Here is a 21,586-nt window from a genome sequence, read left to right on the forward strand (position 1 = left end):
GAGAAAGCCAGGACAAAAGATTCATTGTGGAAGAGAGCCAGAGATGAATAATTACTAATAATTAAATAAACAGTAGCCCAATAACAGTTATGTTACTTATCATTTTACCTGTCCAAAAAGCATAATTATGCTAACATCTTACTGCTGAACTCCTATGTGATATTATCAAATGTAAGGCATATATAAACCTCAACATCACGGTAACATAAAAGGGATAATATATGAATCATTCAGTTATCATGACTGCATAATTAACAAATACTTTTACTTTAGCTACTTGGGACTGTAGGTAGCGTTTCACAGCCAAAACAGATTACTTAAATAGGAATGTGACATTTGCTTAAAAAAGAGGCCTAAATGCTTGTTTAGCTACTTTGCAGAAAGGTTATCCAAATCTTTTGCAGCACTGCTTTTCTTGTAACGCAGTCTTTATTAGGAGACAGGGCTGCAGAAAAGACACTTTTCTTTAATAATATTTAAATCCGATCAAACATTACGACCCCCTGCCATACTCCTGGTCCCACACCCCTGTACCACCCCGTTAAAAAGAAAGAAAGAAGAAAAGCTTGGAAACACCCCTGCTGTAAAGGCCTAGTGCGTGCGCTCAGTCAGTGAAAGCAACTCCCATCCACACAGCTGTAGCAGCGGAAGGATATCTCTGCCTTCATCCACGCAACGCTGCGCCTACAACTGGGAAGGAAAGATAGCATAAGAAATTAGAGAACACAAACATTGTGGTTTCAAAATGGCCAAAAACAAAAGCCAAACTCCACAACAGCACAGCCCGTGTGCAAAATAAACTATAGCCAAAGCCGGCTCAAAGCGGCGTCTCTCGCTTTGCAGCTTGAGTCCATTGTGTGGCAGGATGGGAAATAGGGAAGGAGGATGCGCACTATTTGCCGACGCGCAGTGACATTGTTCTAGACTGCTCCACGATCAGGGCCATCTTTGGTCGTCCTCGCCGGTGACAGTGTGGACTGTGTATTCCATTGGTCATTTATACCCAATGATTAATAAATAATATTTTACTTTGAAGAGCAATTTAAAGGACCTGTGCAGAGACAGTGAGAGACAGTTACCCGGTTTGTGGACTAACCAATTTTATTTGCTTTCAATACCCTTCATTTCTCAAGGCAAAAAGAGGGCGAGACGGGAGAGGCGGTGAGACAACATGGATGAGGAATATGATGTGATCGTTTTGGGCACCGGACTCACAGTGAGTAGTCAAGCTTCGTTTTGTCTGCACAGAAACACACCGAATTGATTCTGTCAGCTTCCCAAAGGATGGTTTTAGCCTGACCAGAGGCCCGCTATCCTCTATCCTAGCCAAAGAGTGGAAGCCCCTTGCATCCCGGCGTGCGTGTCACATTAGAAATTTATCACAAGAGATGCGCTTTGGAAATAAACCGCACCAGCTGATCTGCTTGTACACGACGAGAAGCAAATCGTTCCTCGACCGGGAGTTGTTTGCTTTCCAGAGTCACAGCCGGCTCAGTGTTGTGTTACACCCAGCAGCATCTTTTAGGCGTAACCCTACAGTGTGTCATGGTCCTCTTTGCATAGGCAGGCCTCCATCCTGAGGTTGGCGCAGGCCTGAGCTCCGGTTTATTAAATGACAGAGCTTTTCACTGCTGCCACTATCGCCGCACTTTCCTTTCACTCATCACACCCTCTGCGGCAGAAGTGCGCTTTCTGTGCTATTCTCCCAGCTCTTTGCAGACACGGAAGCGGATATTCTGGTAGTTTTATAAATGGAATCAAATATAACGATGCATATCCACACAATTTTTCTTTTTTATGTAATACATTTTAATTACATTATTATTATTATTATTATTATTATTATTATTATTATTATTATTATTATAGTAGCTACGTTGTTAAGACGATACAATCACGCATGCGTACATCTTTTCCACTGTCCCCCGCATCCTTCTGTCAGAACCTCCTTACTTCCATTTACATTCAGTGTCTAAACTAAGCAGCGTGCCTATCTCTAATGATATGCTAAGGTCTAGACCAAATACTAGAAACATTTCTCATCTTGACAACTTAAACTACACCCCTCAATGAATGATTCAACACATCTCTAAAACCCTGGAGCCTTGACAGGAGAAGGATTTATTATAGGGCTGTTTTATACCTAAGAGTTATTGATGTGATTGATGTGTTGGATAAATAAATCCGTTTTCGTGCAGGAATGCATTCTGTCTGGGATCATGTCAGTGAATGGCAAGAAGGTTCTGCACATGGACCGAAACCCCTACTACGGTGGGGAGAGCTCTTCCATTACCCCCCTGGAGGAGGTAAGGACTTCTGGGATCTATAAAACCAATCAATAAACTTTTAATGTTTCTCAGTATATCTCATTTTACTTCCAGTCCCATCTGTCACCCTTTTACTGTCTTCATTTGCTAACTGCTTTATCATCTGTAAAGCCTCGGATTTGATGGGCCTCACAGGCTTTCCTTTCCTTTTCCACAGCTGTACAAGCGCTTCAGTCTGCCAGATACCCCACCTGAGTCGATGGGCAGAGGACGTGACTGGAACGTTGACCTCATACCCAAGTTTCTCATGGCCAACGGTTAGAATCCTGTTGCTAATTATATAAAGAAATGCTATAAGAGTTAGCACGTGATACGTACACAAGAGCCAAAGGGCTTTTCAGACTATTCAACGGGGTAATTCTGGAGCTTAATACTGTAACTGCAAAGTGCTTTAATTCTTCAAGGTTGGTCACACACTAACTGCTTGTTTAGGTGACTCTGGAGACCCGGCATTGTGACCTATTTAAGTGGCCAACACCTTTGCCAGCATTAATGCTTGTGGGTGGTGTTTTACCATGTCCTGGTGTAAGCAGTGCCATTCATGACAGGAACAAATAAAATGCTGGGACTTTTTTCTCTCCTGGCCTTTAATCTTTGTTCCGATCGGTATTTTTTTCAGTCCATGAAGTTTTTCCACTTTTTTGTGCATTTCCTCATATTTATTCTAGTAATTTTCAAAATCCCCCACCAGGAATCTGATGACATTTCTGAGTTCTTACATTAAGGCGGTGGCTGTTGTCCTCTTAGTGATCCATTCAGAAACTAGGGTAAAAAAGTAGCTGGAAATGCATAGGAGGAATCGACCAGATTAAGCAGGCGAAATACAGTAGCTGTGGGATTTGTTAACGCGACATATAGTTATATTTCCTGGGAGGTGCACGTCATGTTACAGCATGTTATGTCGTAGGCTTTCAAGGGATTTGTGGTTATGTTGTATATGTAGTGTGGATTTAACACAGAGCCTGTAAGATGTTGCGTGTGTTTGCCTCCCTGATTGCAGGTCAGCTTGTAAAGATGCTGCTATACACAGAAGTGACACGGTATCTGGACTTTAAAGTAGTGGAAGGCAGCTTTGTCTACAAAGGAGGAAAGATCTACAAGGTGCCATCAACTGAGACTGAGGCACTAGCTTCAAGTAAGTCACCTGAATGTTGTCTCGTTACGTTTTGCACGCGATGACGTCGACAGTAGAGTGCTGAAACCTCGGTTTGAATTCACAGATCTGATGGGAATGTTTGAGAAGAGGAGGTTTCGAAAGTTTTTAGTCTTTGTGGCCAATTTTGATGAGAATGACCCCAAGACCTTTGAGGGCGTGGACCCTAAAACCACAACGATGAGGGACGTTTACAAGAAGTTTGACCTCGGTCAGGATGTCATTGACTTCACTGGCCACGCCCTGGCCCTCTACAGGACAGATGAGTAAGAACAACGTCACCCATCATCAACCGTTTAATTGTTTATTTCTGCTTAATGTCACAGTTGCATGCTTTCAAATATGAGTCACAGATGTTCTTATCAGGGAATACCAAGGGTTTATTGTTATTATGTGCTTAAACAGATACCAATGGGGTTCTCACATTGCTTTTGCTCCACTTCAGCTATCTTGATGTTCCTTGTTTGGAGACGATCAACCGTATCAAACTCTACAGTGAATCACTGGCACGGTATGGCAAGAGCCCTTATCTCTACCCCCTCTATGGTCTGGGAGAACTGCCACAGGGCTTTGCCAGGTATTTTAACTTAAATTAAACTTCTGATATTTATGATGGAGTCTGTCATAACTATCAAAACCACTCCTCGAGTTAACGGATCGTACTCGTTTGTAATCTTAGGTTGAGTGCGATCTATGGAGGAACCTACATGCTGAACAAACCTGTGGATGAGATCGTGATGGAAGGTGGAAAAGTGATTGGAGTAAAGTCTGAGGGCGAGGTAAAGCAGATTCTGCCTTATTGTCCACAGCTACGCAAGTTTAACAGTATCATTACAAATTTGAAAGTGGTTACGCCTAAGGTTTATTCAGCCAAATACACTTAGCCAGCAGACTCACACCATTACTGTCTCGTTCCCACTGCAGGTGGCTCGTTGTAAGCAGCTCATTTGCGACCCTAGTTACATCCCAGACCGTGTCCGTAAAGCGGGTCAGGTGATCCGTGTGATCTGCATCCTCAGCCATCCCATCAAAAACACTAATGATGCCAACTCCTGTCAGATCATCATTCCTCAGAATCAGGTTAATCGCAACTCAGGTGAGCAATATTTTCTATATTCAATATTTCTGCTTTTTATTCTTCAAAGAAATGGTGCAGATTTAGTTTAAATTTAGATTATTTTTTAACATCCCTAATCAAAATTTTAAATAAGTATAAGAATGAAGAAAATGCAATTAACCCAAGACAGCAGTCAAACTGATGTTTATTTTCTTCTGCAAATTAGCAAATCTAAATCTAGTTTTAGTTGAACATGAGAAAATATTTTTTTGTGATGTTATGTTCTAAGTTGAAGGTGTTGTATACGTTTTTGTTGTTCAAATTTAGATGATGAGGATGTAAACCTGAGGGGGTAGGGCTAAATAAGTATATACTTCTGCCTACTCCTTTTCAAACAACTGCATGGAATGATTTTATGAAACGTTGGTGAATGTATATGTTTGAAATAAAAAAGAACTGAACTGAACTGAACAATAAACATCAGACTCCATGTTAAATGTGACAAAGTGATCAGATCTGCAGTTGCCCTTAGCACCACGGTGCTTTTTAGCATCTTTCTGCTAATTGTTTCAGTTGTACTGTTTTGATTTACTATCACCTGATTTAAACAGTAAAGTTGGAAAAAATGAAAGAAGGAAGGACAATAATCACTATAGACAACTTGCTTGACAAGAAGAAGAAGAAAGACAATTTAAAAAAGTAACTTGTGCATATACTGGAGCAACACTGAGATTTTGTTTGTTAAAAAGTTATGGAAACAAAAGCAAAGCTAAAGGAAATGAGATATGAGACACACAGCAGGTGGCTAGAAACATGACTCCAGATGAATGCTTATATAAACAGGCAACTGTTTACTCAACTGGGAAGATAACGTGTCAGTGTGTATACAGCTCGTTCCTGCTGCCTCCAAGTGGACAAAAACGTCAATTAATCCAGCTTGAAGTTAACTCTTGATTTAACCGTCTCTTCCTGTTAACTCCTTTGTCTGTTCTTTAGACATCTATGTGTGCATGATCTCCTATGCTCACAACGTGGCGGCCCAGGGGAAGTACATCGCTATTGTCAGCACCACAGTGGAAACTAGTGAACCTGAGAATGAAATTGAGCCAGCTCTGGAGCTGCTGGAGCCCATCGACCAAAAGTGAGTCCCACATTTTACTGCTTGCTTATTCAAATTCATGTATATTTTTAGTTACATGAGGGGGGGGGGGATGTATATATAACTGGGATAAATCACATTTTTTTCCCCACAGGTTTGTGGCTATTAGCGACCTTTATGAGCCCACAGATGATGGTACTGAGAGCCAGGTGAGACATTTTTTCCAAGGGTAACATTCAGAAAAAATATTGTATTTTACAAGATAACAAATTAATACGCTGTCACAACTAATACGGCTGCGTTGAAGGGTCAGTTGCCCAGTTTGTTGCAAAGAAATGTTGTACTAGATAGGTAATTATCATAGACTGTGCATAGAAGATGGCTGTAGTAATGATCTAGTGATGTCACTTGTATTGTGATCTCCTTTTTGGAAGCTTCAACTTTATGGGCAACAGCTGGCCCGCTTGGTTATTTTGGACCCAGAAATGGATGAGAGTTTGCATTCCTTTCAAGTTAGCAAGTTTGGTTAGCAAGAGGCACCCATAAACTGTATGAGTACATAAAATAGATGCAGACACCTGCTAATTAGTGCTAAGTTCCATACAGAACGGTAGAATTGACTCACCAAATGCATAGCGCTATTAATACAGTTAAATGCAAGATATTTGATGGTTAATTGTTTTAAAAATAGCCCAAAAGACCTTAAATAAAGCCCAGATTTGTTTCTGCTCTAAAATGTTAGCATAGGAGGCTGTGGGGATTGACTCACTTTTGAAGCCAGCTTGTATGTGCATGTGAGGCGTTTAGGTGCCAGCTTGAAATTTTAGCTGCAAGCATCAGACTGCTCTAAATAATCAGATTCAGAGTTTTTTCCCCTCTTGCCTCTGTATGATGTCACTATGAGTGGATATCCCTAATATGTTCATATCAGACACAGAGCTGTGTTGTATTTAAACCCTCTGTTTTCAGTCATTTACAAAGCTTTGTTAGGAGATGGGAGATAGATCTGCTTGTTTCAGACAGATGAACTGTGCAGGTGCACAGAGGCCTGGTATGACAATAAATAAGGATCATGCAAAGCTATTTTTGTAGATTTTTGAATAAAAATGTGAAGCTGGAAATGAGCACTGCAGCCTCACAGACCTGCTAGCAATGCTGTAAAATCTAAGTCTTGTTATTGAACTTTTTCCTCAGATCTTCGCATCAAGGTCCTACGATGCCACCACTCACTTCGAGACCACTTGCAATGACATCAAGGACATCTACAAACGTACGACCGGGAGCGACTTTGACTTTGAAAACATGAAACGCAAACAGAACGATGTGTTTGGGGAGGATGAGCAGTGAGCTAGAGAGGGGGGGGCTTCTGAGAGAGGGCAAGGCTGGGAAAGGAGGTGGATGCAAAACTGGAGGCAACGGGGCTTTCGGTAGAGCTGCCTAAACAGTGCTTTAAAAGCAAAATGGGTAAAATGTGAGAGTGGTGGAGAGGGTGTGCGTCTGAGCTTCTGAGCCTGTCTTCAGCCGTTTGCCTCCACCTCCTCGCGTCGCTCTCTCTCGCCCTCTCTTGGCACGCATTCAGACACATAAATGCTCACAGACACACACATACACGCTTTTCAAATGCTCACATTCCCTTTCTCTGTCACTGAAAAGCAGGGTTGATATGGTTTTTCATTCCATTGTAGAATTTACAGTATAATCATGTCTTAACTATTATCATTAGAGGTGAATTTATTACTTGTTGTTGGCAATTTCCAAAGCATTTCATTCCTCCTGTAACATCTTTCTCCTCATATCAGAGGTTGGGTCGATGGAAGGTTGATGGCACCGAGAAGTCTCAACAGATAGCTCTGACATGAGAGATGTGTAACGGCTTAGTGTAGAATCCTCTGGAAGGGTCACCTCCAGTGGACGTGCATGCATCTTTTACACACAGTAGTATTGTACATAGATTCAAATGACACTGCGGTATGAAGGCTGGACCATTCCACGCATCACTCCTGTCAACCCTGCTTTCACTTTTCTCTTACTTGGTCTTTTACCTGTGTTTCTTCAATAGATGCCGCTCATTTTGGCAAAATCTGTTGGTCGGGCAAAAACAGAAAAAAACAAAACAAAAAAATGTGATGAAAAGTTACATATAAATGGGCTGTTCTGTCAGCTGGTAGTGCTCACTTTGCAATGCTGTTGTGTTTCCTGTGCTAGCAGGCAAGCTAATCAGTGGCTACTAACTGTCAACCCTTCCCTCCTGGAAAAGAAAAACACAAAAAAAAGTTTCTTTGTTTATCTCTGTTGTGTGATGTCAGTTTTGAATTTGAATAGTTTACTTTCTAACATTTTAAATTATTGAAGAGTTTTATTTCTATATGCTTGGTGCACATTTCACTGGCTGAAGTTATGAAGTTTACAGAGCAGAGGATGAAACCGTGGTCTTCGAGTTGAACATTTACGAGAAAAAGGGAACATTGGGGCAAAAAGGCATGGCGAGGATTTGTCTTGTGTTAGGTGAGGGTTTCTGTGAAGAGATCTGGAAGATTTTTGAAATGGTGAAGGATGAGAATGTATGTGAGGAGATTGTTGTCTTGGCGAAGTTTCACTTGCGGGGGAAGAGAGTGAAGACTGAAATTTCGGCTCTCAGTGGAAGCACCAGATTGTGTCTTGGTTGTTTCAACCCTTGTGTTTGTCATTGAGGTAAGTCATTACCCTTGGGATTAAAACTCAGAAAAAAATTGTAGTGTGACATAGAGGGAAAAGCAAGAAATTTTCAAAAGACTGTAGCATAGCATAAGTATGAAACCACAGTTCCAAGTGCCGCCCCATGAGAGTGAACCAAGATGCTTTTATTTGGTTGTAGCCTTAATTTTGGGTCTAATTCAAAAGTTTGGACCCATTCAAAACATTGACTGCTTTGTTTTTACTAACATGTAGTGGGAGGCCAGTCTTGTGCCAAAACTGGTGATTCTGTTATTGGCAAAGCTCGCTGACATTAAAAGTTTGGTGGTGTATGTTGCTCTGCAGAGCTGGCTGAACACTATAGAGAGGATGCTGTTTCCTACCGAGTCAGAGGTGTTATTGTACACCTGAGACAGTTCCTCATATCTCTGCAGCGCACACTCGCAGTCAGATCGATCTGTGGCTTGGCTCGTTATGGATCAAAACAAACGCGAGATGCTACGATCCATGTTACTTTACTGAAAACTGAAGCGGTTCCATTTCACTTTATCCACCGCGACCAACCCCTTGACAACTCTAAACAAAGTTATCGCGTCCGGGGTGTTGACGTGTCTTATCTTTGAGCTCTATTTATTTGAATTTCGCTGACGTATCGTGGAAGGGTTTACGTCAAGTGCTGAATATGCTATGCTAATAGTTTACGTTCCGATGATAAAATGGATTTGAAACGTTATGCACACCGATTTCTTTCGTTTGTTTATTTGCTGTGTCATGTGTTATGTTTACCTAATTTAGTGATCATTCCAGTGTTGCATCAGGATTTAATGATTTTTAGCATTCTTAAGAAACAGGTTGTGATGGAGGGACAACAGCAGCAGTCAGTCATAGATCTGGAGTCAAAGTCGATACAGCTGTGTGTTCACACTGTGCGTCATTTAACATTGTGTGTGCTCTTCATCCTGGAAACACATTATCTGGTGATAACTGGAATACTGTTTACTTCTTGAACATAGATATATCTGAAGCCCCCCACCCACCCTTCCTCAGCATCAGATACTATCCTCTTTTTTTATTTATTGAAAACAAAAGCCTCATGTGTGGTTGTACTGTTTAGTATGGCCTTTGAAAACCACTATTGACAAATATCCCTTGAAATTGACAAAAGAAATAGACTGAGTAGTAGAAAACTTACTGTCCTTGTTTGATCACTAGTATGTGAACAATGCCTAATGTCTTGTGTAACAAATAAAATGAATTAAACTATGAATGAAATGACAGAAAAATAAAAAGCACATGGCAAACTTGGAAAAGACTGATTTGTGTTGCTTATTAAAGATGCAATGCTGACACGGGAAGTTTATCTATACACACATACATACATTAATGTTTTATATACACTTGTACTAAAAATACAACTTATTGAATTACACTATGATTACAAGTAATTCTGAAAGATAGCTTTTGACTATCAAAAATTCAATCATAAAATATAAGAATAATCTGATAAACAACTTGTAAACAGGGTTGTTTTGCAAGGCATTTTGGAGCATGCGCAAACTGCTGCAGCAACCATTGGATATTTTGTAGTTGCCATGCGACCAGGAGTACATTGCGTCTCTGTCATAGATACGAAGCTTGAATCTGGTTCAAATTCAGTGGTGGAGCTGGAACAGGGGCACCATTCAATCCTTTGCTGTATTTACTTCTTTGCAGGAAACTTTTCTTTGCAGTCTGTAATCTGTCCCACCCTTCCAGAATACCATTCAGGCAACTAACCCAGTTGGATCCCAGCTTTGGTTCATCCTTTTGTGATAACCTATCCACATTACCTGCTGTGACTTGAGCTGTGCAGCGAACAGACAACACGGTGGAAATGACTCGGCTAGAATTACACACGATTCACCACGTAGCTCTCATACGAATGACCCAGTAGTCTCTCTATCTCTGTCTTGGGCACCAGCCAGCAGCTGCTTCGGTGGCGTTTTTGCACCGAGTCCTTCAGCGTCTTGTCTTGCAGGATAACTGGCATTTGCTCTGATCCCCACCTCAGGATCCCCCTGGCCAGAATTTGTTCCTTCTTAACTCGATGAAGACCTTCATCCACATGGTCTTTCACCACTGTTATATTAATGTCCGCGCGTTGAAACTGGCCTGCAGATGGATAAAGGACAGAAATGATGAGAAGTAACAACTTAAACTCACTTCCTGTATTCATCTATAAATTTGAGGTATCCGATTATTATTTTTTGACACTTGATCGATATATGGCTTGAGTAAATAAGCACATCTGATTGCTCTATATATCATTTACATTTAACACTAAGATCATAGACTGTACATAAAAGATGGAAAGTGTCTTTGAGTCTAAAAAGTAAGGCCTCCTGTAGTGTGCTACATTCTTTTGTTAAAAATTCTAAAATCCATGTGTACAAGAGATTGTTTACATAATGCTTGTTTGGTATATTACAAAACAGTCATCACATCAAGTACTAGAGTTGGCCTACTTTGTGGTTGACAAGTCAATACTGTATGAATATGCAGCAGCCCCCATTTACACTGTCAGGTCCACTACATTATTAATGATGCATCATATGTCAAAAAACTACAATGATGAAATGCTTTAAATGGTAAAATAGTCAAATAAAATAGTAAAAATGGTCAATAACAGGCTTCAAAGTAATGGTAATAGCGGCTACATAATCTTTTATATAGAGTCTATGATTAAGCAAAGAGACATACTAACCCCAAATCCCATTAGCTCCCAACCTTTTTGGCGCCACGGACCGGTTTATGCCCGACAATATTTTCACGGACCGGCCTTTAAGGTGTCGCGGATAAATACAACAAAATAAAACTAGTACAGGTACCGAAAAAAAAGAAGATTTATTCATAACATACGTGAAAAGACCCAGGAAAACCGAATTAACAATAAAAACGATAACAAAATAATGCTAAAAACCGATAAAAACCCTGAAAACCAAACATTTCACACCTGAGCCTCAACTCTCGCGGCCCGGTACCAAACGACTCACGGACCAGTACCGGTCCGAGGCCCGGGGGTTGGGAACTGCTGCCTTAGACTACCTTAACCTGGATGACTGAGAACCAACGCTGACACTTACGGTTGCGATGGGATTTAAACATTTGTAGCATTCGTTAGCTGATGTTTAGGTTGGCAATGGTAGAAATTAGAAAGGTTGTACATTAAACTGTTGACAGTGAGGTTTGCAGGGGTTTTTTCTAGTAATCAGATCAGGAAAGAGATATTGATCCCGAATATTTTTGTTTATTTGCAATTTATTTTTCTTTATTACATTCAAGGGAACTATTGGCTGAGATGAAACATCTTCCAGAAAACTAAAGAAGTCCAGTCGTCTTCTTTTTTAAGCTCATAAGACTGAGTACAAACAATCTATTTCTATAACTGATATCACATCTAAAGAAATGAAAATTGAATGTTGTGGCCAGCTTTCTTTTAAACCACTGGACACAATAGCCAACAGTGTAGTATTTAAAATGGTTTTATAAGTGGAAGCTTTCATCTGCAATTAAGTATTTTAAGTGTTTTATGCCATATGTACCAAAACAAAACAACATATTCATTTTCAGTGGAAGCTTCAGTGTACTCACCCAGAAGGCCTTGGGTGGAGTCAGAAAGGCCTCGCCCATCTGTGATGTAAAAACCCAGGTGAGCCAACTGCAGGTAGCTTGGATGTTTATAATGATGGAACAGGACCAGGAACTGCACGCCCGCTGCCAGCTCGATCCAGCAGCTCTGGTGGTTGTCCACAGTAACAGTCACGCCTTGCCTCGTCACTGATCCCTGCTGATTGATGGGAAGCGTATCCCGCCCTTCACCTTCCACGACTACAGCGTCCAGCGTGAGTGTGATCATGATGTCACCAGAGTTGCCCGTGACCGCGGAGATTGTGAGCTGGTCAAAGTAGTTTCGCAAACGGTCTTCAACCCCATCTTTGGAGGGAGCCCCCATTAGGTGGCCATCTACAATGATATCTTGAAAAGAAAGGAGACATATGTAGATGTTTAAACACCAAAATTACAGTGTCAGATTATAGATCTTTTTGCTCTGCATACTTCTCTCTGGGTCTTCCAGCAGTCTGAGGACATCATTAGCCCTGCCATCTACTGTGAAACACAGGTTCTGGTGAACCTTTGCTAGCTGGACCACAAAATGAGGATCTCCATCAACTGCAAAAGATAATATTTAGTATAAACATTAACTACTGAAATTACTTTAAGGGCATATTAAAGAGAAAATAAATAAAATGTTGACTCAACCTGATGAGGAGAATCCCCTGATGGCTCCCATTTTGTGTTGAGGCTCTAAAAACACAAGACATTCAGCTAAAGGACAATCCTCCTCACTCCCAAGCACTGAAACCAATGACAGGACTGTATTGCAAGCAGCATCTTTACAGTTAATGACTTTATATGCAGCTCTTGCATTCTCAAATACTCACCAAAAGTGTCAGTAATATACCCTGAAAATAAGTCAGACATGTATTGTAAAGAAACATTTCAGGTCGTAAGTGAGAGTAGAGTATTGCTTCCAATATACATTGAAAACTTACAGTTATCTTGATCGTCATCGTAATCATATTCATAGGTTGCATCATAGTCTGAGAAATGGAAACAATGTATGAAAAGCAGGTTCACTTCACACTGTACTGCTCACCAAAGGAGCTGATTTTAGAAATAACAGAATATAATGATTTAGTCATGATGCTTACCTTTCACCAGGTCAATATCTATTTAATAGAAAAGAGATGCAAATTATTACTGATTTATATTCTTCTCCTGTGCTGCATATGACAAGTTGTCATGGCGTATTTTAACAGCTAGATAATGTTACTGAATCTAAGAACTGTGTTTAAGAATGATTCTCAGGTGCTGTATTTTAAAATGCAAATTTATCATTTTAAAATATATATAACATGATTTAGAAAAAGCATTTGATTAATTTCCTCTTATGCTGTTTTTATAGTTTTATAGTTTTATTTTGTTTTATTTGCTGTTTTATTTGCTGTTATATTGTTTTATATTTCCATTTCCTGTGTTGTGAAGCACTTTGTGACTTTTTATCTGTGAAAAGTGCTATATAAATAAATTTTACTTACTTACTTACTTACAATTATAAAATATGTTGTTTTTGCTTCAACACTAAAAATAAAGCATTTCTTTAATTCTTTAAAGTGAACATTTCCACCAGAGAATAATTTCCCCTCCAATGTTGTCAGATGCTTTAATTTCCAGAGGCACTTTTATGAAGGGGAACTATTATTGTTGTGGTTGCTCGTTTTCTTTTTGTTTTGCTTTGTTTATTTGTCTCTTTTAATTCTATGTTGTTGTACTTTTTTAACATCTTCAAAATAAAGATTCAATCAATCAATCAAAGGGGAACTATTATGCTCAATTATCACTTTCTATTTTTTTTAATCCTATTTGTCCATCCCTCCTTCTTTGTCTTTGGATGAACTCGGTCAAAGTGAGGCATTTTCTTATTTTTCAAAATTTCCTGCTTTCTATAATACAGAAAACAATGTACAACAACACAACAACATCAGCTGAGTTCTTCAGTGACCTGCAGTAAGCTGAGCTTCCTTTGCCATACTGAACCAGGAAATTGGTCCTGGTATGAAATAAAGATACCCAAAGAGTGATCAGGATGTCAGCATTTAGCATATCTGACCACTACAGTATGTTCACTATGTACAAGAGTTTCATTTTGTGCGTCATAGTTTTTTTTTTATTAAACTTGTCCATAATCTCGAGTGTGTCCTAACTTTTTAGTCCTGCCCACTTGCAGTGAAGCCTTCTGTTTGTGAGGTGCTGCCAGTCAAAGCGTGTATTAACTGATTTCAGATGGCAGATAAATTAAAGAGCTGTGTCAAGGTCCAGTATAAGATGAACAGGAATTATTCTAAACTTAGACTTATGCTAACCTACTCCAGAATCCAAGAATAAAAGTACAGGGCACTACAATAGGTCCCCTTTAAGTAAATTATATTCTAGTATATGATATAACTATTACTACTAGCTCCAGTATAAACAGGTACAAATATATACAAATATATACAAATAGCGCTTTGAGTAACAAAGCGTTTGTTATTATAGAGAGGAAATCCAGTTTTACCTCGTCTTTGAATTTGAATGGAAGAAGAGACATCTAGTGGAGAGACAAAAAACAGTTCAATAAATGATAAACAAACAGTCTACTCCTCATCATCCACCTTATAAACTCCCAGGTTGCAAAAAAAGACTTTGACTGTGAATTAGGCTCAGCACACAACAGATGAGATGAGGTGTAACCTACCCAGAAGCTGTGCTGCCTCCCACAGTTGTTCCCCATCTGTTACGCCAGGCATGGGAGCAAAGGTAGCTGACACTAGGGTGGCAATCCTCAGGTCTGTGTCAACATTTGATTTTGTGTTGTTGTTTTCCACTGCTGGAGCTGGAGCTGGTGTGGGAGAGGTTAGTGTAGATGACAAGTGAGTGAGGGAAGGAGTGCTTTCGGGCAGGTGAGCATATGGAGCAGACGAGGTGCTGTTCTCTGCTCTTAGAGTCACTTTGACAGGAGGGAGAGCTGTCCGTGCTGTACTGGGTAGGGGGGCAGGGTTCGTTCTGACTGAACTTAGTGGTGGTGAGAGACTGGTGGGGAATGTCAGCATAGGGGTGGTTGTGGGAGTATTTGGTTTCTTGGCATTGGGCAGGGGAGTGGAGACCTTTCCAGGTGCCGGAGGTGGTGCTGTTTTTAAAATCTTTAGCAGAGAAGTGGGTATCCTTCCAGCTGGAGGAGGAGGAGGAGACGTTTTCAGGCCATTATGGGAAGGAGTGAGCTTTTTAGCAGAGAATGGTGCAGGGGCTGTTTTCATAGAGCTCGGACTCGAGGTTGTAGCTGCTTTTTTGGAGGATGTAACCACTGATGTTTTGGGGGGTTTTAGGATATTTGGAGGTGACTTAGGCAGGCCTGGATTTAACTTCTTATGCTTAGGGTTAGGTGGTGAGCCGGACTTCTTTGCTACACCAGCAGCTGACATTTTGGTTGTAGCTGTAGTTGTTGCTGTTGTGGTTATAGTGGCAGCTGTGGTGGGTTCTGGAGTGGTTGGACTTTGAGTTGCTTCATCTTCATCTGGCTTAACTACAACTAAAGAAGTGACTGGTGTGACAAAGTTATATTTGAGGGAGAGGTTGGTTGCTTTATCTGTTAGCAACTTTTGAGTTGCAGGATCAGTAGAATTCAGTTTAGCCAGTAGAAGCTCCTTGATAGTGAAATATGCCCAGAGGCGATGAACAAAGCTGGATATCCCTTCTAAATCTCCCGAACACTCTAGTGAAGCTGTAGTCCCATTTTCTTGGGAAATAAACACGTCATTCTCCAGCTTCATTTGCTGCTTTGAATCTATAGCTGAGACTAGCACCTTTAAATCTTTGACCCCGGTCTTAACTCTCCCAGTCACAACCAACTCAGATCCTTGGAAGTAGTTTGGAAAAAGGGAGCGGGTGACATCAAATGCTTGATCATCCAGATAAGACAGCTGTATGTCTGATAACAAAGGGCTAGCTACTTCATCATAGAAGCCCTTAAGCTGCAAGGCTGCATCTGCATCTTCATACACCATCCTGGCTACACCTCGGTTTTCCAGAGCCAGGCGTTTGAGAAGCAGGAAGTCTGCATCATCTCCAAAGGCAAGGCCAAACAGAGAGGCTGAGCCCAAAGCCTTCTTGGCATTACTGAGGATAGTCTCACTGGATGTGACTCCGATGGTTGCTTCCCCATCAGTGAGGAAAATCACCAGAGGAACACGATGAGATGAGGTGCGTCTGGAAGGGCCAGAGGATGGAGGATTGACAAGCTGGGCAGCTGAGAGCAGAGCTGCATTAATATTGGTCCCTGACACAAAGGAGTGGAAAAAGGAGAGAATTACTGTTGAAGGCACAAGTTTAACAATCAGCTGATGCAATGATTCAAATTGTCTACGGTGCAGCAGTTCAGTCAGTATCAGTTTTGGACTCACATCCTTCTGCTATAATCCTCTTCACAAACTCTTTGGCTTCCCATACATTCTGCCGAGTTGCTCGCACGGTTTTGCCTTTTTTCCAAGTGTGAACCTTATCCGAGAAGGTGACGATGTTGAAGTGGTCTCCCTCTCTAAGGTCCCCAAGGATGGTGCTCATAGCTTGCTTTGTCTACTGACAGAAATTCTTGGAATTATTTACAGAAAACCGACGTTGCTGTCATATGTGAGCAAGTTTCTTCATCTTAAGACACTTAATACAGCTCTAGCTATCCAAATTAGCCTTTGTCCACTTTACCTGCTTTATCTTATTGCCTATCATTGAGCTGCTGACATCAATGACAAATATAACATCCTTAGGAACCACAGGAAGTCCCCTAGGTGCAAAGTAATGCACAAAGTAGCCATCATACACCTGGCAGTGAGTGAGAAAAGAGATTGTTAAAAGCAACCTTTGCTTCTATCGGTATTAGATGTTTACAGTGTGACAAAGTCAGGAATGCTGACCTGAACATCACCTATGAGGTCTTTTAGATCCACATCATATTGGATGATGAAATCAGCATTAAGACCATTGGAAGAAATGCTCTTCTGTTGATTTAGAGTTGGAGTGTAGCGGACCCGAGCACACTCGGGACTCTGCTCGACATGAGTAGAGGCAGGGGCATCGGCATTAGCTGTGGGAAACATGCCATGAGGTTGGACTCAAAACCAATAGAAGATAATCTACAAAATTTCCATCAAAGTAAGTAGACTTATTTGCATTTTTCTCACCAACCATTTAAGAATATACCATCCCTGTGTGGTATGAAATTACAGCCAGCAAAAACAAGACATTATGTTAAGTCAAATAATGCACATGTAAATATTGTGATGGCTAATCGTTCAGATTTTACCTTGAGCTGGGGTGTTGGCGACCGCTCGGCTTGTCCTAAGAGGAAGGACCTTAAGAAAACTGATGCCTGTCCTCTCTCTTATGCAGACATCTAATGTGAGGTTCTGGACAAGCTGACCGGGCCTCAGACCCAGAGTGAGCTCATAGCGGCCGAGCCGACGCTGTAACAGCTCCTCGTACGTCAGGAAGAAGGACACCCTAGCCCCTGATGGCACACTCACTGCAACACGAAACTTCTCAATTTCCCTCTCTCTGCAAAACCACAAATGTAACATTTGCAAAGTTGTATTTCTGTAAATGTAGTATGATACTGCAAACATGAAAAAACTACCCTCCCCCAAAACAAAACATAATATTCTGCAGTTATCAAAGGTGGTAAAAAGTTCCAATTTTTTTTAAGACTGACTTGGTAGCGACAAGTCCTGCTGTTTTTCCTTGCTTCTTAGCTGCGTCGTAAATTTTCCTGGCAGCAGCCCTTTCCTTCACCTGGGCCACATACACCTTGCCGCTGGAAGTGCTGATGGGAAAAGGAAAGAAGAAATACCTCTCTGTGTGACACACACGGGGATGTTAAACACGATTTGTTTTACTTTACACAAATTACAAAGCTGCCACACAAACTTGTATACATATCGAGTTCATACAACATGAAAAGGAGGTGAGGGTTATAAACAGGAAGAGTGGAAAAGAGTAATTTCCGTGTAAAAAATAACAATAATGGAGCAAGAGAGCTCACAAGCTGATGATCCTCCAGGGGAGTGCCACTGTGTGCTACACCCAGCGAAATCCCAACCAAAACCAGCGCTCAAAAATGAGATTCAATTCACACAGTGCACTTTCTAGGCATCGTGACCACTGCTGGCACGTGACAAGGTGCTAAATTAAGGTCAGGTCCACAGAACAAATATATCCAAAGGGAAAAAACATCAAGAGCTAACTAAAATAAACCTGCAGCCTTGAAGCGGGTCTTGTTTGAAAAGCAGAGCAGAATGGCATGAGAGAGCAGAGTGGAAAATGAAGGTGCTTATATTTATATGTGTGGCTGGCTGAGAGCGTGAAGGAACGGCTGTACGTCAGTGATCTACACATAGAGTTCTTAGTGTTGGAAGCCGAAATGCCAAAGAACTAACGCAATACATATACCACAACTTTTTTCCTCTGGGTATTTAGTGACATACAGGCAGTCTTATGAGTTCTGAATGTCTGTGTGAGAACATTTATGAATGCATGCAAGTCTGTGTGCGACAAGGAGTGAGAGAGAAATGGCAAGAATTATGGGTGCAAGAAGCTGTACGAGCTCCAAACTCACACATACTTAAAAAATTCAAGTCTAAATCCTCCTGTGTACACACACACACACACACACACACACACACACACACGGACAGCTGATGTAAGTGTGTGTCTATGCAGCATATCTGAACTGGCAAGGTGCCTTAGTAAACTGTGTGGGGGAGAAAGGGGAACTGGGCAAACTCCTATTAACTTTTGGACTTGGGTTTACAAAGCTTGACATTCATGTACCCTCAGGTTCCTCCTCCTCCTGACCTGCTTCCGCTCCCAAATTCAACTCCGGGCTTGCTGTTTGGCCTGCAGTGTTGACTTATTTGTCCTGTTTATATTTAGCATTTTTAAAGGAGAGCGGTTTTGAAACCTCTCAGTCATAAAATTATGCATCTACTCCAGACCAGAATTCTAGTTTCCTACAGCAAAAATGATCTACACGTACGAATTTCTACAAATTTGTCTCAAGTTTTACCTTATGATTCAGGCCACCAATGAAAACGATTACTTTTGTTCATTTCAATTTGCGTTATTTCTCAATTGTGAGATACTCTACATATTTATATTGATACTGCTTTTTTTCTATTATTTGTATCTTGTCTTCTCACTATATAGCAGATAAAAAGTGCTTTTTTCTTTCCCACTTTAAAATGTGGGACTTAGTAGCTATGCGTTTTTAATCAATATATAGTAAACACTACTGGAAGACAGTTATTCAAAAGAGTGAGACACAGATTGGGTGCCGTTTCAGGCTTTTAAAGTAAGAGCAAAGAAGTAGAGAAGAAGAAAAGGAAACAGAAAGAACACAGACACACTAACAAAGAAATGATACCATAGGTTGCAGACTTGATAATACTGGGCTGACTTACATGGTGAAGTTAGAAATGAAAGCAGAGGAGGGCAGGTCCACCTCAAAGGCAGCCTCCTTAGTTATTGGGAGCTGGTTCCACACTGAACTCTGGACTGTAGTAACAGCATAGCGGGACACCACTGAACACTTAACAAGGTAGTCTGTCACCTTCAGCTGGAGACATAAAAAAATAAGTGAATAACTTAAAGGTTGGAGAAGGAAGCATCAAACTGGAGGATTTACAGGAGATTCTCGTCACATGGGAGCAAAGCCCTGTTTTACTGTAAAAATACAAGATGTCAATCAAATCAACTGATGGCAAAAATAGAAATAAAAATAAATAAATTACAGTTTCCTGTAGATTTGCCACCTGTATGAATCTTTCCCAGTTGCCACATTTACATTGATGCCAATGTTCAGATCTAGCTATAACAGCGAGCCATGCATATGAACTTACTGCCAATGTGGTGGCCTTGTTTTTCTTTTTTTTTATATTACTGATTCTCCTGCATCAAGTCAGTGAAACAACACAAAGCAGTTCCCTGCATGGTGTCTGTGCCCTCCTGTTGTTTACTTAGGGACTGCTGGTGCCTACTGAGACCAATCTGGTTAATGCTGGCCACATTAGTGCAGGACAAGGCGACAGGCAGGGGGCCGAGACAGCCACATCAGGCTTCCACCTCAGTGGTATTTAGGAAAGCTGTGGTTTGTCCAAGAATTACTGTATGTTACCAGGGAACTGCTACAGACTGAAGTAACCTGAAGGGAAAATCCCACAGTGGAGTTACTGAAGATATCCTGAGAGGCAGTGGTGGTTGTTTCCCCTGACTGTGAAGCTCGTCGTGCAGTTCAGGTTGTGCAACCAACAGAACAGAATAAAATCTGCACAGCTGTTAGAGCCACAGAACAGCCATTACTTAGCATTAATACAAAAAAATGCACAGACTTACCACTGGTTTTGTTGGTTTGCTTTGACGTTTTGCTCTCTGGAAAAGAAACAATTCACCACATAAAAAACAAAAAACAAACCACACTGGTATTTAAAGTGCATTTAGGAAATGGCACATTTTGTAAGTGTAACAAGAGATTCTTGGTTCAATAATTTGTCCAAAATGTCCCATTTTTAAATTAATCTGTACAATCTTTCTGTGTGAGGGTTGGGTCACGACTGAGTGTCATAACAGTTTGAATCAAAGTCATTCATGAATGGAGGGGAAGTGGAACTGGAAATAAATGCTTTCACTGTATGCAGGCCCGGGCCAGGGTTCGGTGTCCAATGTTAATTCAATACACTAGTCATTGCTGTGTCAATACATTACCAAATATCCTGTGTATTGGTGCGAAGTTAGCATAAACAAATAGTAAGTGTGGAAACCCCCTAAAGAGAAAGTTACGCAACATTAATTATACGGGTTATAGAAAAATAGGACTATATAATAAGATCTTTTTTGGTAATCTTATTATATAGTTCTCCATTGTGCAAACTTTCAGTTTAGGAAATATAGCTTTGATAATTTTTAAATATTTCGCAAAGAGTTGACTGAGATTTACTGGATTTAAATGAATGTTTTTGCGTTTAAAATGCATTAAATATAAAGCTCTGCGTCATTAATATTGTCATAATGCAATAGGGATGATATTTCAGAAAGCAGCATTTACTGTGTAATAAAAAACCAAAATCTTACCTGTAAATTAATATTCGTGCTAACTTTTGCATCATAATCCTCTGATAATCCCTCTCGCATGTACAAAGTGAAGAAGACTAGAACACAGGGAACCTTTAAAAACATTTTGCCCTTAATAATTTGGACGTGCTGAAAAATAAGGAAATCGTCCAGTGGTCTCACGCTGACTGAAGCAAGCAGAGCACACGCCTAATTTTTACACTTTTTGCAGTGGGCAGTCCACCCCCTCTCTCGCGTCACGTAAACTGCGGCTTTGATATTGACATAAAAATACTCAGAAAGGAGCCAAACATCCGTGAGGTGTTGTGGAAGAAAAAATGCCAAAGAGAGTGAAGTTCATTTAGAAACCTGCACGACTTTTCACGGAAAAGGAGGAGGGAGGCCGCTTCCAGCATGCATTCATATATACTGGAAACTTTGGGGACTTAACGAGAACTTCAGGAAAACACCAAAACAGTCTCCCCTCCCCAGCGTCTCCGTAACAGCGCTCCTTAAAATAATCACAGTCGTATTTTCTTTCTAATTAC

At 40.7% G+C, this 21,586-nt stretch overlaps 2 protein-coding genes across 3 annotated transcripts; one reads left to right on the plus strand and one right to left on the minus strand.

The window, feature by feature from the left end:
• The first annotated feature begins 898 nt into the window (after positions 1-898).
• gdi1 (GDP dissociation inhibitor 1) lies at positions 899-9,619 on the plus strand. Its single transcript, XM_006794002.3, has 11 exons — positions 899-1,216; positions 2,199-2,306; positions 2,485-2,584; positions 3,328-3,462; positions 3,548-3,746; positions 3,926-4,057; positions 4,160-4,259; positions 4,405-4,576; positions 5,534-5,678; positions 5,791-5,845; positions 6,831-9,619. Exons 1-11 carry the CDS (start codon positions 1,172-1,174, stop codon positions 6,981-6,983), a joined length of 1,344 nt encoding a protein of 447 aa, XP_006794065.1. The 5' UTR covers positions 899-1,171; the 3' UTR covers positions 6,984-9,619.
• itih6 (inter-alpha-trypsin inhibitor heavy chain family member 6) lies at positions 9,119-21,247 on the minus strand. Of its 2 annotated transcripts, none has more exons than XM_087833953.1 (17): positions 21,060-21,247; positions 20,325-20,360; positions 19,394-19,548; positions 17,647-17,757; positions 17,242-17,492; positions 16,853-17,022; positions 16,644-16,760; positions 16,346-16,517; positions 14,644-16,221; positions 14,464-14,496; positions 13,061-13,078; positions 12,902-12,949; positions 12,791-12,811; positions 12,609-12,704; positions 12,405-12,518; positions 11,940-12,323; positions 9,119-10,460 (listed from the first exon to the last, which is right to left on the minus strand). In XM_087833953.1, the coding sequence occupies exons 1-17, from the start codon at positions 21,162-21,164 to the stop codon at positions 10,198-10,200; spliced, it is 3,672 nt and encodes a 1,223-aa protein (XP_087690079.1). In that variant the 5' UTR covers positions 21,165-21,247; the 3' UTR covers positions 9,119-10,197. The 2 variants fall into 2 exon arrangements, with proteins under 2 accessions (XP_087690079.1, XP_087690078.1); XM_087833952.1 differs by having other exon boundaries at positions 12,609-12,653; positions 21,060-21,208.
• Positions 21,248-21,586: the final 339 nt, after the last annotated feature.

The sequence above is a fragment of the Neolamprologus brichardi genome, chromosome 20, assembly GCF_056152115.1.
Source record: "Neolamprologus brichardi isolate AB-2024 chromosome 20, ASM5615211v1, whole genome shotgun sequence".
Classification (NCBI taxonomy): domain Eukaryota; kingdom Metazoa; phylum Chordata; class Actinopteri; order Cichliformes; family Cichlidae; genus Neolamprologus; species Neolamprologus brichardi.